Source organism: Microcaecilia unicolor, chromosome 4, assembly GCF_901765095.1.
Source record: "Microcaecilia unicolor chromosome 4, aMicUni1.1, whole genome shotgun sequence".
In the NCBI taxonomy this organism is placed as follows: domain Eukaryota; kingdom Metazoa; phylum Chordata; class Amphibia; order Gymnophiona; family Siphonopidae; genus Microcaecilia; species Microcaecilia unicolor.
In genome coordinates this window covers 253,539,261-253,554,870 of record NC_044034.1, presented here as the reverse complement: position 1 = coordinate 253,554,870, position 15,610 = coordinate 253,539,261, and the positions used below count along the sequence as shown (strand labels likewise).

General features: G+C 46.4%; 1 protein-coding gene across 1 annotated transcript in view; it reads left to right on the top strand.

Annotated features, from left to right (window-relative positions):
- Positions 1 to 9,217, top strand: part of TBC1D8 (TBC1 domain family member 8) — a 221,215-nt gene extending 211,998 nt beyond the window's left edge. The window contains 1 exon segment of the mRNA XM_030201431.1: positions 8,079 to 9,217. Within this exon segment, the coding sequence (XP_030057291.1) occupies positions 8,079 to 8,513 (435 nt within the window). The 3' untranslated portion in view covers positions 8,514 to 9,217.
- Positions 9,218 to 15,610: the final 6,393 nt, after the last annotated feature.

Here is a 15,610-nt window from a genome sequence, read left to right as displayed (position 1 = left end):
TTCTTCCAAAATTAAAAACATAAGAAATAGAAGTTAAAAACAAATAGAAGTTGAAAACAATTTAACAATGAGTCCAAAGATGTCAGGAAAATATCAAAAGCACATAGACACACATCACAGACAACGTTGAAATGTCAGACCTTATAGTGGGGAAAAAATTATACCACATAAAATGTTAATTATACACTAAAGAAAATAACAGGGGTACTAATATGTGTTAATAAAAATCTACAATATAATTATGTAACAACATTTAGAATATTACAAAATGGCATATACAGAATTGATCTAAAAGGGAACAAGATGTGTAAAGCTGATATGAAAGAGGAGATAAAAGTCCTTACCATTATTTAATAATATATATAGAAATAATATTAATAAAAAATATTATTAATTAGAAAGTAAATATTAACAATGAAAACAACATCACTTGAACTATCAAACACCAATGTATTAAAAAGAAAAAATGAATGAATGAAAAAAATGAAAAATAAGACATTGTGACCTACCCTGAATCTGACGTTTACAGGTATTCCTCCAAGATATTCATGAAACAAAACTGAAAAATAGAAAATAAAAATAAAAAATAAAAAATACTGCAGAACAAAAAGTAACACAATATAAATAAATGGTTAAACTTATATTGTTCTGCAGAAGAATTAATATCAAAATGTGCTCACATATACCTAAAATGGTGAAAGAATATCATGGCTTAAAATTATGAGCAAGGTTGTCTAAACATCAAAAAAGTAACAAGAAAAACTCTAGAAGAATGACACATCAGAGTAACTAACAGAGAAAACCAAAAATAATAAATTATATATCGTCTATATGATTTTATAAAGACATAACCAACAGTAGTATGCACGACCCAAAACGTATAAAATGCGGTGCCACAAGCCGTTTAATATAAATAACTGACGCCCGTCCTTTAAGGTAAAAATAATCAGCGGTGGCATGCATAAACCTTGTCAATGAAAGCATATATAATATGATACTGTAGCAATACCCAAAGCTCAGACTCGTCATCTAAAAATGGCTAAGCAAGTGAAATACCGTATGCATGGTGTAACAACAGATATGAACCGAATGCTAAAAAATAAATACTGATATATTATGCATGAGAGAACATGAATTATTAAAAGAAACTATCTCGGAAAATACTGCAGCTACCCACTCTAGTAAAACTTAAGACCGTCACAAAAAATATATACTGAAACTAGAAATGCTAGACAGCTACCCTGTAGATATAAACACTAAGACTCCGGTGGCTTGTAGGCATCCCGTCCTCAACACGTGCTAAGCCAATTCCTATGTAAAATACAAATATCTGAAGGGCTTACCGCTGTATGCTGTCAAATGGCGAGCATGAGCGTATGTACTGGCGAAAAACTAGAGCAGCTAAAACCGCTGTCATTTAAAAGAAAACAGCATGACGTGGCCAACCGTCCAAAACAATTAGTCTCATATGCAAAGCTCAATGGAGCAAAAATCCTGGTTAACTGGGTCCTAAAGGTCGCTAGAGGAACACATACCAAGTGTGAAGGCAAAGGGCAACAATCACACAATGAAAGCAAGCTAAGACAAGCGTCTACATGAGAATCTATAGATATATAAAAAAGATGAGGTTTAAACAACCTAGCAGGGTGAAAAATGGTCGAAGTATAAAGATAAAAATAAAAAGGGGGTAAAAATAAGAATGATGAAATGCAAAAAATATTGTAATTATTAATGATAGTGTATATAAAAATAATATATGGGAATATCCAATATAATATAACAATCATAAAAAATAAATATGGCAATCTGATATATTATCAACAATGTTGGTAAAAATAATATGTAAAAAATAAATGATAATGATAAAACCCACAGGCAAAATAAAAACGGGAAAGAAGTGAGAATAAAAAGTGAAAATAAAAAGAAGTGAAAAACTTTTTTTGTCTGTTTTGGGTTGTCTTCCGCCTTTTTTTGTGTTTTGTTTTGTCTTCACGGGAGATTTGGACTTCTCTTTTTGTATGCTTACCTTTCTAAAGGCCCATGTCAACGAGCCCATTCCACCAGGGAAAGAAGGGAACGATTCTATTCCAGGTACTTCCTTGTGCCAAATAAAATAGAGGGAATGTGTCCCATCCTAGACCTCAGGGCCTTGAACAAATTCCTGGTCAAAGAAAAGTTCAGGATGGTTTACCTTTGGCATCCTTCTAATGATTCAGGAACAAGTTAAAGGAAGCCTACATGCATATCCTGATACCTCCAGGCCACAGGAGATATCTGATTTCGGGCGGGAACACATCACTTCTAATACTGTGTCCTGCCATGTGGCCTCGCGTCAGCTCCCAATGTTTTCACAAAATGTCTAGCAGTCGTTGCAGCATCGCTATGCAGACTAGGAGTCCATGTGTTTCCCTACCTGGATGATTGGCTGATGAAGAGCACAACGAAAAACGGTGCTCAGGAGTCTATGGAGAACTGTTTGGGTGCTAGAACTTCTAGGGTTCGTTTTAAACTGTCCCTAGTCCCATCTGTTTCCTGTTCAACAATTGGAGTGCGGGCTTTTCTCCTGGTGCCAAGAGCAGAGACTCGAGTCACTCTCACCACAGAGTTCCATGCCAGCCAGCAAGTCACGGCTTGGCAGATGTTGAAGTTCTTAGGCCACATGGCCTCCACTGTGCACGTTGCTCCCTTGCAACGTTTCCACATGAGAACTGCCCAGTAGACCCTAGCTTCCCAATGGTGTGAAGCCTCTGAGAACCTAGCAGATGTCATCTGAGTGACACTGGAGTTAGTTCAGTGCCTATTCTGATGGACAATTCAATCCAATTTGACCATGGGACTTCCATTCCAAATTCCTCAACCCCAAAAGATGCTGACAGTGGATGCATCCCACCTGGGATGGGGAGCTCACTTAGATGGACTTTGCACTCAGGGTTAGCTCAGGAGACAGATCTTCACATTAACCTTCTGGAGCTACAGGCAGTATGGAATGCTCTAAAGGTGTTCAGAAATCGGCTGCTCAGCCAAATCGTGCGCATTCAAATGGACAATAAAGTTGTGATGTATTACACCAACAAGCAGGGGGGTACCGGATCCTGTCTGTGTCAGGATGCTGTCCAGATGTGGCAATGGGCTGTCTGGAATGGGATACTTCTCAGAGCCACATGCCTGGCAGGCAAATCCAACAGCCTGGCTTGCAGACTGAACAGGGTCATGCAACTGCACAAATAATCACTCAGCATGGGTGTTGCCCATAAGATTTTTCTGATAGTGGTGCACCCCCTCAGTGGATCTCTTTGCCACTCCTTACAATCACAAGGTCCCTCAGTGCTGCTCCAGGCTCAGAGGACAAGATAGACTAGCATTGGATGCATTCCTCTTTCATTGTGAGACTGGCCTTCTGTATCCTTCTCATGGGGAAGATTTGCTGAAACTCAGGCAAGACCAGGGAACCATGATCCTGATCGCCCCATATTGGCCCAGGCATATCTCGTTCCTCCTTCTCCTAGAGTTATCATCCAAAGAACCTTGAAGATTGGCTTGTTTTCTGACACGCAGAACGAGGGATCTCTTCTACATCCCAACCTCCAATCTCTGGCCCTCACAACCTGGATTTTAAGAACATAGAATTTGCTTCCTTGCATCTTCCTGAGGATGTCTGCAAGTCCTTGCTGGCTTCCAGGAAAGATTCCACTAAGAGGTGTTATTCTTTCAAATGGAGGAGGTTTGCCGACAACAGAGTAGTTCTCCGCACATACCCTAAGTTCCTGCCTAAAGTAGTGTCTGAGTTCCATCTGAATCAGTCTATCATCCTTCCAACATTCTTTCCCAAACCTCATGCCCATCCTGGCAAAAGTGCACTGCACATTTTGGACTGCAAGCTAGCATTGGACTTTAACTTGGTGTGGACCTAGGCCCTGTCGATAGACACTCAGCCTTTTGTTTCTTTTGATCCCAACAGGATAGGGGTTGCCATCAGGAAACGCACAATTTCCAATTGGCTGGCAGATTGCATTTCTTTTACTTATGCCCAAGCTGGGCTGACTCTTGAGGGTCATGTCAAGGCTCATAATGTTAGAGCCATGATGGTGTCGGTAGCCCACTTGAGATCAGCCTCTATTGAAGAGAATTGCAAGGCTACAATGTGGTCTTCAGTCCACACATTCACTTCCCACTGTTGCCTTGAGCAAGACACCCAACGTGACAATTTGTTTGGACAGACAGTCCTTCAGAATTTGTTTGGGGGTCTAGAGTCCAACTCCACACTCCGATGCTCATTTTATTGTGTTCCAGGCCAGGGGCATAGCCAGACCTCGTGGTGGGAGGGGGCCAGAGCCCGAGGTGGGGGGGGGGGGGGGGGGGGGAGACACATTTTGGTCTACTGCCTCGCCATGCCCACCACTCCCCCAATTGCTAACTGCAAGCTGCAGCAAATACCTTGGCTGGCTGGGGTCCCCAACCCCCACCAGCTGAAGCCTTCTCCAGTGCCGGTCTCCAGCCCTGCTCTCTCTTCCCCCTCATGTCCTGCATGCTCCTTTTAGTGAAACTGCTCAGTTTCACTAAAAGGAGCATGAAGGACGTGAGGGGGAAGAGAGAGCAGGGCCGGAGACCGGCGCTGGAGAAGGTTTCAGCTAGTGGGGGTTGGGGACCCCACCAGAAAAATCAGTGTCCCGGGGGAAATTTGGCAGGGCCCAGGCCCCCATAGCCCCACGTAGCTACACCATTGTTCCATGCTGCATACTTACAACCAGTATGTATATAGTTTTCAGATTAATTGAATCTTTCAACTCGCCATTGCGAGTTCCTATTGTTATTTTGTTGTTTTCAGTGAGCCTGGTAGCTAGGTATTCCTACATGTGAGAATCTACTGGCTTGCTTGTCCTCAGAGAAAATGAACATACTTATCTGTAGCAGGTATTCTCCAAGGACAGCAGGCCATTCTTACATACCCTCCCACCGCTCCTTAGAGACTTTTGTAACTATATTACTGTACTGATGGTCCTGCACTCTCGAGACGAGCAGGAAGGACACTCATGCATGGCAGTGGGAGCGCTGCCACAAGCTCTTAAAGCTGTATTATGCTAAGCAGCGTTCCACACCGGGTGCCATGGATGACAACACCCACTTGTGAGAATTATTGGCTTGCTGTCCTTGGAGAATACATGAATAGCTGCTACAGATATTCTCCATTGTGATTGTAAGTGAATAGGATTGGGATGAGAGGAGTATGACAAAGTAGAAGTGGTCAGAGAGGATCAGGGCTCTAAGAATATATGTGCATGATCGAGGGCATATAGGATTCAGAGGAAGAGTAAAGAAAGGCATAGCATGTTTAAAAAAAACAAAAGCAAGGAAAATGTAGAAATCTAAAAACAGTAGTTTCATTGTGGAAGGACTACATTTCAATTACTGATTTGGGTCTTTTGCTGCTTAGGTTGCATGTGGGAGGGGAAAAGGCAGGAGTAGGAGTGATGGTAAAGGAACACTGAATGGGTGGATTTAGGGCCCATGAGTGCAAGATTCCAGAAAGATTAACATATATGTCACTGAAACTTTTTAAGAAACACAATGAATATGCTACTGCTTATGTTTTGAGTAAAGGGTTTCTTTTTAAGTAGGTATCTGAGATCATATGGATTTTCAGTTGTTAAAATGAAGTCACATTGGAAAAGATTGGGAAATGCTGCTGTCCTGCCTTCCTGCTCTGAGCTGGTAGCACTGCTGCAATCCTAATACCCTCTGTAGGTTCTGTCTTTGTTGGCACCGTTGGTTGAGAGAGGCAGCTCAATATGCTGGAGTAGTGATAGCTTCTATACATTATTGCACAGTGGAATAGAGTCTGTGGTACTCAAAGATTTGAATTATGTCTCTCAGTCCCTGGTAATTGAAATAAAATCCTAGAGTCCTGAGGAAATCTAAAGAGTTCCCAGCTATACTTATGTAGCGGGCTCTGCCTTTGCTTTCTTTCCTTTGATCCTCTCACATTCCTCTCTGTGCTCCTCACTCCATCCTTGTAACATTCTTTTCTTCTTATCTGTATGTGCCTCTCTTTCCTTTGCCCTGTCTGTTGTAATTGTTTCTGCTCCTTCGTATGTCCTTTTGCCTTTTCTCCATGGTCTCTGTCATTTAGCCTTGCTTTTCATTCAAACAAAAATATTACCAGAGGAGTGCTGCAGCATTTTGAATGCACAGCAGAAGAGGAAAGGGCCTATCTGTCGTGCATGCACACTTGCCCCTCATATAGAGGATGAGGGAAATATATTGGCATATGTGGAAGAAAGGTTTCTTCCTCTCCTACAATATTTTAGCATGCCATAGTGCAGCCATTTCCTTTTTTTGACTGCATTATAATCACTCATTCCTTGTGAACCTGGGAACTCCCAAAGTTTAGGTTCAAAATATGGAGAAGAGTGTAGAGTTCTCAAATATGACCTATGGTTTTATTCATGCAAAACAAGGCAAAAGATATTGCTGGGAAATCCAAGAGTTGTTCTGTTGTGTTAGAGGTCCTATAAAATGCAGGCATGAATTAAGTCATATAAATTTCTCAGCTAGATAGGAAGTCAAAGCTTTCCAGTTCATAAGATGAATTATTTTACTTCCTGTTTTAAGAACCTTCTGATTATCTCTCTGACAGGAGGAAATTACAGCTTTCTGTGGCTAGTAGAACAGGTTTTGATGAGCACTGCAGTTCCTGCAGGCTCCTGGGAAGTGGGAACAAAGATCAGCATGATTGCTGAACTATGTGAAGCCCATCTTTTGCATGTAATCCTCTCTCTTTTAGTAGGGAACAGTCCTTGTAGAGGTCAAATGGTTCATCTACAGCGACTGCAGCAAAAGTCATCAACTGCTGTATCTGGAAATTGGTTCTTAGGAGGGGGCCAGCAATAGTTAGGAGGCCTTGCTCCTTTGCACTCCACTCAAAAATAGTTCACAGTCAAATATTTGTTCCAAGCCAGAGAAGTTTACAGATTTAGACAAAAATTAATACACTTAGAGGAAGAAGTGAGGATGGTGATACTGAAAAATAGTCTGTAGAAGTCCACAATTTCCCCTGTAGGCAATCCAAGCTAAATCTTATTGGGCACTCAGTGAAATTAAACTACAATCTCCCTCTGAAGTTTTCGATTTTCCACCACTCCAGGGTAACTGAAGAAAGTCCTTAAATTCCTCTTCACTTCCAAAAATCATTGTAATACCTCTTTGGTGAAGAAAGTCACAGGGTATGTTGCACTGCTATAGGGATCCTTACCTTCCAGAACACTGCTTCACTGAATCTCCTCTTGATATATTCCAAAAATCACTATGAAGAGAGACCAAGTGAAAAGAAAGAGGTTATTTTCCTCTTCTATGTAGCACATGAGAGCGTAGCCCCTATGGCTTCCTTCCACTATGACCCAGGTCAGTGATTCCCCCCCCCCCCCCCCCCCCAAGGACTCACCAAGTTGCCTTGTTATAGTCTTATCCCACCATTAGGAATGAGAAGCTTGTCTCTCAAAAATAAAAATGAACCTGCCAGACCCTAACAGTTGCATCATTGTCTCAATTTCCTGTTTCAACACAGAATAATACATGGTTTGACCCAGAGGGCCTCCACATACAAGTTTGCAGGAGGGTAGAGAAAAAAACGTATCTTTATGTATGCATGCTCATCAAATCAATTCATGTATACTGCTAATATCCCCTTTCCAGGTCTGTGCGGTTTACATTCTAGGTGACTGTGTACTCATTAGGTTTGCAGAAGGGTAAACCCTTTACAGCCAGTTACTTAATTTAATGAACTTTAGGAGCTAAGGGCACAAAATGCAGTGGTGGATAATGGCCATATACTCCACCCAAAATCCAGCTATTTCTTGGTGAGTCTGATCTGACATTACTTTCAAAAATTCATTAAATAGATCCGGGAAAATTTCTAGTGAATTAAAGATATATCTGTGAAGTACCTTAATTTTGGGTACAGTTTGAAAATGCAATATTCACTGGATACTAGATTAGAGAAATAAAGATATATTTTAAATAAAATAAATCATAATCTTGATTTTCATTTCTTGATTTTATATTTTTCATATATTGCCTTCCAGAGGGAATTCATCCAATTCTGTAAAACCTTATACAGCATGTTTCATGAGGATCCAGAAGAGAATGATCTTTATCAGGCCATTGCTACTGTGACCACTTTGCTGCTACAGATAGGAGAAGTGGGACAGAGAGGCAGCGGCAGCTCAGGGAGTGGGTCAGAGGAGTTTACTTGTGAAGATCTACAATCTGAAGCCTCCACTTCTGATCAGGACTCTGTTTTTACTGACACTTTGACGACCCCACGTAGAAGCTCTCAGCCTTTGCCTGCTGCTGAAGTTGATTGGATGGTGTCCTTTGAGCACATTTTAGCATCACTATTGACTGAGCAGTCATTAATTAATTTTTTTGAAAAGTCTGTGGATATAAAGTCAAAACTGGAAAGTGCAAGAGTAAATCAATGTGGTTTCAGATCCAGTGGAATGAGTCAGCAGTCATGACATGTAACATGTGAAGCTATAAGTATTGCACAGTGTTACACACCTTTGCCCTTGGTATATGCAATATGACCAAAATCCACTTTGGAATGCTTGGTAGCAAGTTTCACTCAAGCACACCTTGCAAGTTAATTATGAAAGTTATTCCTTGTACTAGTTTTTGCAAAATGCGTGTTTGGTCTGCAAGTTTTCATTTCTTTGGATAATCTTTAAAAGCTGGGATCTTTACTGTTGCTCTTATGGACATAGGAGGGTGTAAAGAAGATTTTTGCTGCCACTATACATTTAGACAGCTGTAAAGATATTGCAGACTTCTCAGTAATGTAGGAAAATGGTCTATTCAGTATTGCTGCTGTGTTGCGTCTGGGGTAGGTTTCACTGTTTTGACAACTCCAGGCGGTGCTCGGAATCAAAACTTGATTTTATGACAAATAGCAAAACTGAAGCAGACAGAAAAAATGTTTAAGGGCTGTGGAAGCTGCTATTTTGGCGTCTGCAGATTTTGTTTCTACAGTAACCTTTTTTTTTTTTTTGGGTCACACTAAAGACATGTTTCAATGCTGGTAGTTGAAACTATTTTAATATATTTGATTGCGTTCATATTTGTATGTTTCGCAAAAAAAGTCATGTGGACATGGACTGTATGCTTTTGATGTTGATCTGTGAAAAAATGTGCACTTTTCAATAAATATTCTTTCTTTTCTAGATTGTTGCACAGTGACTGTTTTCAATCAGTTGTGAAAATGCATTAAATTTTCTGTTCTCCCAAGCAGCCATACTATTCACTGCAGTGAGTGCTTTTGGAACAATGTGGCCAGCACTTCTCACCAGCATTATTCCGTATAGATCATCTGTACTAAGAGATCTTTGTTACCACAGATGCGTGACACCACCGATGGAGCTCCAGTATGGATGCTGCCCAGTGTTCAGAAGATTCTTGAAGCTTTTGGCAGGCCCAATTGCCCGACTCTCGCGGGACCCACAGTTGTCTCTTTTGCACAGAGCAGACGTGTGTGTTGATCCTCTCTGTCACGCATTTTCATTGTGGGAATTTTTTCATGGTCTTCCCTGCCTTTTGCACGAGATAAGTGCAGGGCAATTTACTGTTCATTTCTTTTACATTTGTTCCCTTTATTTTTAGTATTTTTCAATCATAACTTCCCTTTCTTCTTTAAGAATTTTTTTTGAGCTGTTTCATTTCACATTGGCTATTTTGCTGACCACGTCGCAAAACTCCTAGTGGTTTCAAGAAGCACTCCAGTTACGGTAGGGTCATAGCTGTGACTGATCCTCACAACTGGTGCCTGCCATGCTTGGGCCCTGATCACCTGTCCTCTCATTGTAAACTCTGTTCTAAAATGCAAATTAAAAAAAAACCCCATAAGAGTCAATAGATCTGTGCAAGAAACTTTTTGGCGCAGCTCAATCCACACATTCACATCTCACTCCTGCCTTAACAGGATTCCCAGCGTGACAGCTGTTTCAGTCAGCCTGTTCTATAGAATTTGTTTGGAGTTTAGAATCCAACTCCACCCTCCTAAGCTTATTCTATTCAGTTCCAGGCTGCACTTACACAACAAGAGTTTATATTCATTTTAGTTTAATTGGTTTCTCATTGGCCTTGCATATTGCAAGTCCCTGTTGACTGCTGTTTGTTTTTGGTGAGCCTGGTAGCTAGGGATTCCCATCTGGTACTCTGTCCTGTTTGTCCTCAGAGAAAGAAAGATTCTCCGAGGACAAGCAGGCTGCTTGTTCTCACTGATGGGTGACGTCCACGGCAGCCCCTCCAATCGGAATCTTCACTAGCAAAGTCCTTTGCTAGCCCTCGCGCGCCCGCGCGCACCGCGCATGCGTGGCCGTCTTCCCGCCCGAAACCGGCTCGAGCCGGCCAGTCTTCTTTTGTCCGCACTCGGTACGGTCGTGTTTTCGCCGTGTCGAGCCCCGGAAAGTCGACCTCGCGCGTCCTTTTCTTTGACGTGTTGTTTTTTCTTCGGAAAATCTTTAAAAAATTGTCGGGAAGTACTCCGGAAGCCCCTCTGGTTTCGTTTTGCCCCTTCCCGTATTTTCAGTCTTTGCCCCGGTAAGTTTTCTTTCGTCGTCGGGGTAGGCCTCTTTTCGGCCTCGGTCGAGATTTTCTCCCTAAAAGTTTTTGGTGCTCATTTTCGTCATTTCGGATTTTGATTTCGCCGGCGTGATTTTTCCGCCCATGACATCGAAGCCTTCCAGCGGCTTCAAGAAGTGCACCCAGTGCGCCTGGATTATCTCGCTCACTGACAGACACGCGTCGTGTCTTCGTTGTCTGGGGGCCGAGCACCGCCCTCAGGCCTGTAGTCTGTGTTCCCTTTTGCAAAGGCGGACTCAGGTAGCGAGATTGGCCCAGTGGAACGTGTTCTTCTCGGGCTCTTCGTCGGCATCGGCACCGAGGGTATCGAGTGCATCGACGTCTTCAGCGTCCAGAGCTTCATCCTCGGGTGCCAGTGCATCGAGGCATCGGCCCTCTGCATCGGCGCCGGGACTTCGGATTGCTGCATCGACGTCGGTGGTACCGGGACCTCGTCTGCTGATGTCGTTGGACGGTGGTGCATCGTCGGGAGTGCAGGTGAGGGCTGTCCATTCCCCTGCTGGTGGCGGTGAGCTTTCGGGTGGGTCTCCTCCTACCCTGAGGGCTCCTGCGGTACAGCCCCCCCGAGACCGACCTCCTTCGGCCTCGGCCCCGAGGAAGCGACGGCTGGATTCTACGTCCTCCTCGTCGGTGCCGGGGAGCTCCGGTGACATGCTTCGGAAGAAGTCGAAGAAGCATCGACACCGGTCTCCTCCCCGCGTCGGCACCGAGAGCTCTGGGTCGCCGAGGGAGTCGGCACCCAGCAGGCATCGGCACCGAGAGGACCGCTCACCCTCTGTTCAGGAGGTGTCGATGCGCTCCACTCTGGACAGCCCGGAACAGCCTCCTCGCCCGGAACAGGTTCTGACGTCGACGCCTGCATCGACCTCTCTGCCTTTCTCTGCAGCCGCTCTGAACGAGAGCCTCCGGGCCGTTCTCCCAGAGATTCTGGGAGAGCTGTTGCGCCCTACCCCTCCGGTACCGGCGGCGCTTGCGCCTCCAGTACCGTCGAGCGTGGCGCCGGCTGGCCCATCGCCCGGGGTGAGGTCCCCGACGTCGGTACCGCGTGCGGTGCCGACTGCGGCCACCTCCCAGGAGGGCTCCCCGACTACGTCGGCGGAGGGAGCTTCGCCGATGCGGGCGAGGGAGTCTACCTCTCGACGCCCCCATCGTGGACGTGGCTCCACAGAGTCGAGCCGGGCGAGGTTACAGACACAGGTTCGTGAACTTGTGTCTGACACCGAAGGTGAGGCCTCGTGGGAGGAAGAGGAGGACCCCAGATATTTCTCTGACGAGGAGTCTGAGGGTCTTCCTTCTGATCCCACTCCCTCCCCTGAAAGACAGCTTTCTCCTCCTGAGAGTCTGTCTTTCGCTTCCTTTGTCCGGGAGATGTCTACGGCCATCCCCTTCCCGGTGGTTGTGGAGGACGAGCCCAGGGCTGAAATGTTTGAGCTCCTGGACTATCCTTCTCCACCTAAGGAAGCATCCACTGTTCCCCTGCACCATGTCCTAAAAAAGACATTGCTGGCGAACTGGACAAAACCATTAACTAATCCCCACATCCCCAAGAAAATTGAGTCCCAGTACCAAATCCATGGGGACCCAGAGCTGATGCGCACTCAGTTGCCTCACGACTCTGGAGTTGTGGATTTGGCCCTAAAGAAGGCTAAGAGTTCTAGGGAGCATGCTTCGGCACCCCCGGGCAAAGACCCTAGGACCTTAGACTCCTTTGGGAGGAAGGCCTACCATTCTTCTATGCTCGTGGCCAAAATCCAGTCTTACCAGCTCTACACGAGCATACACATGCGGAACAATGTGCGGCAGTTGGCAGGCCTGGTTGATGCTCTCCCCCCCGAGCAAGCCAAGCCTTTTCAGGAGGTGGTCAGGCAGCTGAAGGCGTGCAGAAAATTCCTGGCCAGAGGGGTGTATGACACCTTTGATGTTGCGTCCAGGGCCGCTGCTCAAGGTGTGGTGATGCGCAGGCTCTCATGGCTGCGTGCCGCCGACCTGGAGAATAGACTCCAGCAGCGGATTGCGGACTCGCCTTGCCGTGCGGACAACATTTTTGGAGAGAAGGTCGAACAGGTGGTAGAGCATCTCCACCAGCGGGACACCGCATTCGACAAGTTCTCCCGCCGGCAGCCTTCAGCATCTACCTCTACAGGTAGAAGATTTTTCGGGGGAAGGAAGACTGTTCCCTATGCTTCTGGCAAGCGTAGGTACAATCCTCCTTCTCGACAGCCTGCGGCCTAGGCTAAGCCCCAGCGCGCTCGCTCTCGTCAGCAGCGTGCGCCTCAGCAAGGCCCCTCGGCTCCCCAGCAAAAGCAAGGGGCGAGCTTTTGACTGGCTCCAGCAGAGCATAGCCGAAGTCCAAGTGTCAGTGCCGGGCGACCTGCCAGTCGGAGGGAGGTTGAAAGCTTTTCACCAAAGGTGGCCTCTCATAACCTCCGATCAGTGGGTTCTCCAAATAGTCCGGCAAGGATACACCCTCAATTTGGCCTCAAAACCTCCAAATTGTCCACCGGGAGCTCAGTCTTACAGCTTCCAGCACAAGCAGGTGCTTGCAGAGGAACTCTCCGCCCTTCTCAGCGCCAATGCGGTCGAGCCCGTGCCATCCGGGCAAGAAGGGCTGGGATTCTATTCCAGGTACTTCCTTGTGGAAAAGAAAACAGGGGGGATGCGTCCCATCCTAGACCTAAGGGCCCTGAACAAATATCTCGTAAAAGAAAAGTTCAGGATACTTTCCCTGGGCACCCTTCTTCCCATGATTCAGGAAAAAGATTGGCTATGCTCTCTGGACTTGAAGGACGCCTATACGCACATCCCGCTACTGCCAGCTCACAGACAGTATCTGCGATTTCAGCTGGGCACACGTCACTTCCAGTACTGTGTGCTACCCTTTGGGCTCGCCTCTGCACCCAGGGTGTTCACAAAGTGCCTGGCTGTGGTAGCAGCGGCACTTCGCAGGCTGGGGGTGCACGTGTTCCCATATCTCGACGATTGGCTGGTGAAGAACACATCCGAGGCAGGAGCCCTGCAGTCCATGCAGATGACTATTCGCCTCCTGGAGCTACTGGGGTTTGTGATAAATTATCCAAAGTCCCATCTTCTCCCAGTGCAGAAACTCGAATTCATAGGAGCTCTGCTGGATTCTCGGACGGCTCGCGCCTTTCTTCCCGAGACGAGAGCCAACAACTTGTTGTCCCTCGTCTCGCGGGTGCGAGCGTCACAGCAGATCACAGCTCAGCAGATGTTGAGATTGCTGGGCCACATGGCCTCCACAGTCCATGTGACTCCCATGGCCCGCCTTCACATGAGATCTGCTCAATGGACCCTAGCCTCCCAGTGGTATCAGGCCGCTGGGGGTCTAGAAGACGTGATCCACCTGTCCACGAGTTTTCTCAAATCCCTGCATTGGTGGACGATTTGGTCCAATTTGACTCTGGGATGTCCTTTCCAAATTCCTCAGCCACAAAAAGTGCTGACTACGGATGCGTCTCTCCTGGGATGGGGAGCTCATGTCGATGGGCTTCACACCCAAGGAAGCTGGTCCCTCCAGGAACGCGATCTGCAGATCAATCTTCTGGAGTTGCGAGCGATCTGGAACGCTCTGAAGGCTTTCAGAGATCGGCTGTCCCACCAAATTATCCAAATTCAGACAGACAACCAGGTTGCCATGTACTACGTCAACAAGCAGGGGGGCACCGGATCTCGCCCCATGTGTCAGGAAGCCGTCAGCATGTGGCTCTGGGCTCGCCATTACGGCATGGTGCTCCAAGCCACATATCTGGCAGGCGTAAACAACAGTCTGGTCGACAGGTTGAGCAGGATTATGCAACCTCACGAGTGGTCGCTCAATTCTCGTGTAGTGCGACAGATTTTCCAAGCGTGGGGCACCCCCTTGGTGGATCTCTTCGCATCTCGAGCCAACCACAAAGTCCCTCAGTTCTGTTCCAGGCTTCAGGCCCACGGCAGACTGGCATCAGATGCCTTCCTCCTGGACTGGGGGGAGGGTCTGCTGTATGCTTATCCTCCCATACCTCTGGTGGGGAAGACTTTGTTGAAACTCAAGCAAGACCGAGGCACCATGATTCTGATTGCTCCTTTTTGGCCGCGTCAGATCTGGTTCCCTCTTCTTCTGGAGTTGTCCTCCGAAGAACCCTGGAGATTGGAGTGTTTTCCGACCCTCATCACACAGGACGAAGGGGCGCTTCTTCATCCCAACCTCCAGTCCCTGGCTCTCACGGCCTGGATGTTGAGAGCTTAGACTTTGCCTCTTTGGGTCTGTCAGAGGGTGTCTCCCGCATCTTGCTTGCTTCCAGGAAAGATTCCACTAAGAGGAGCTACTTCTTTCTATGGAGGAGGTTTGCCGTCTGGTGTGACAGCAAGGCCCTAGATCCTCGCTCTTGTCCTACACAGACCCTGCTTGAATACCTTCTGCACTTGTCTGAGTCTGGTCTCAAGACCAACTCTGTAAGAGTTCACCTTAGTGCAATCAGTGCATACCATTACCGTGTGGAAGGTAAGCCGATCTCAGGACAGCCTTTAGTTGTTCGCTTCATGAGAGGCTTGCTTTTGTCAAAGCCCCCTGTCAAGCCTCCTACAGTGTCATGGGATCTCAATGTCGTTCTCACCCAGCTGATGAAACCTCCTTTTGAGCCACTGAATTCCTGCCATCTGAAGTACTTGACCTGGAAGGTCATTTTCTTGGTGGCAGTTACTTCAGCTCGTAGAGTCAGTGAGCTTCAGGCCCTGGTAGCCCAGGCCCCTTACACCAAATTTCATCATAACAGAGTAGTCCTCCGCACTCACCCTAAGTTCTTGCCAAAGGTTGTGTCGGAGTTCCATCTGAACCAGTCAATTGTCTTGCCAACATTCTTTCCCCGTCCTCATTCCTGCCCTGCTGAACGTCAGCTGCACACATTGGACTGCAAGAGAGCATTGGCCTTCTATCTGGAGCGGACACAGCCCAACAGACAGTCCGCCCAATTGTTTGTTT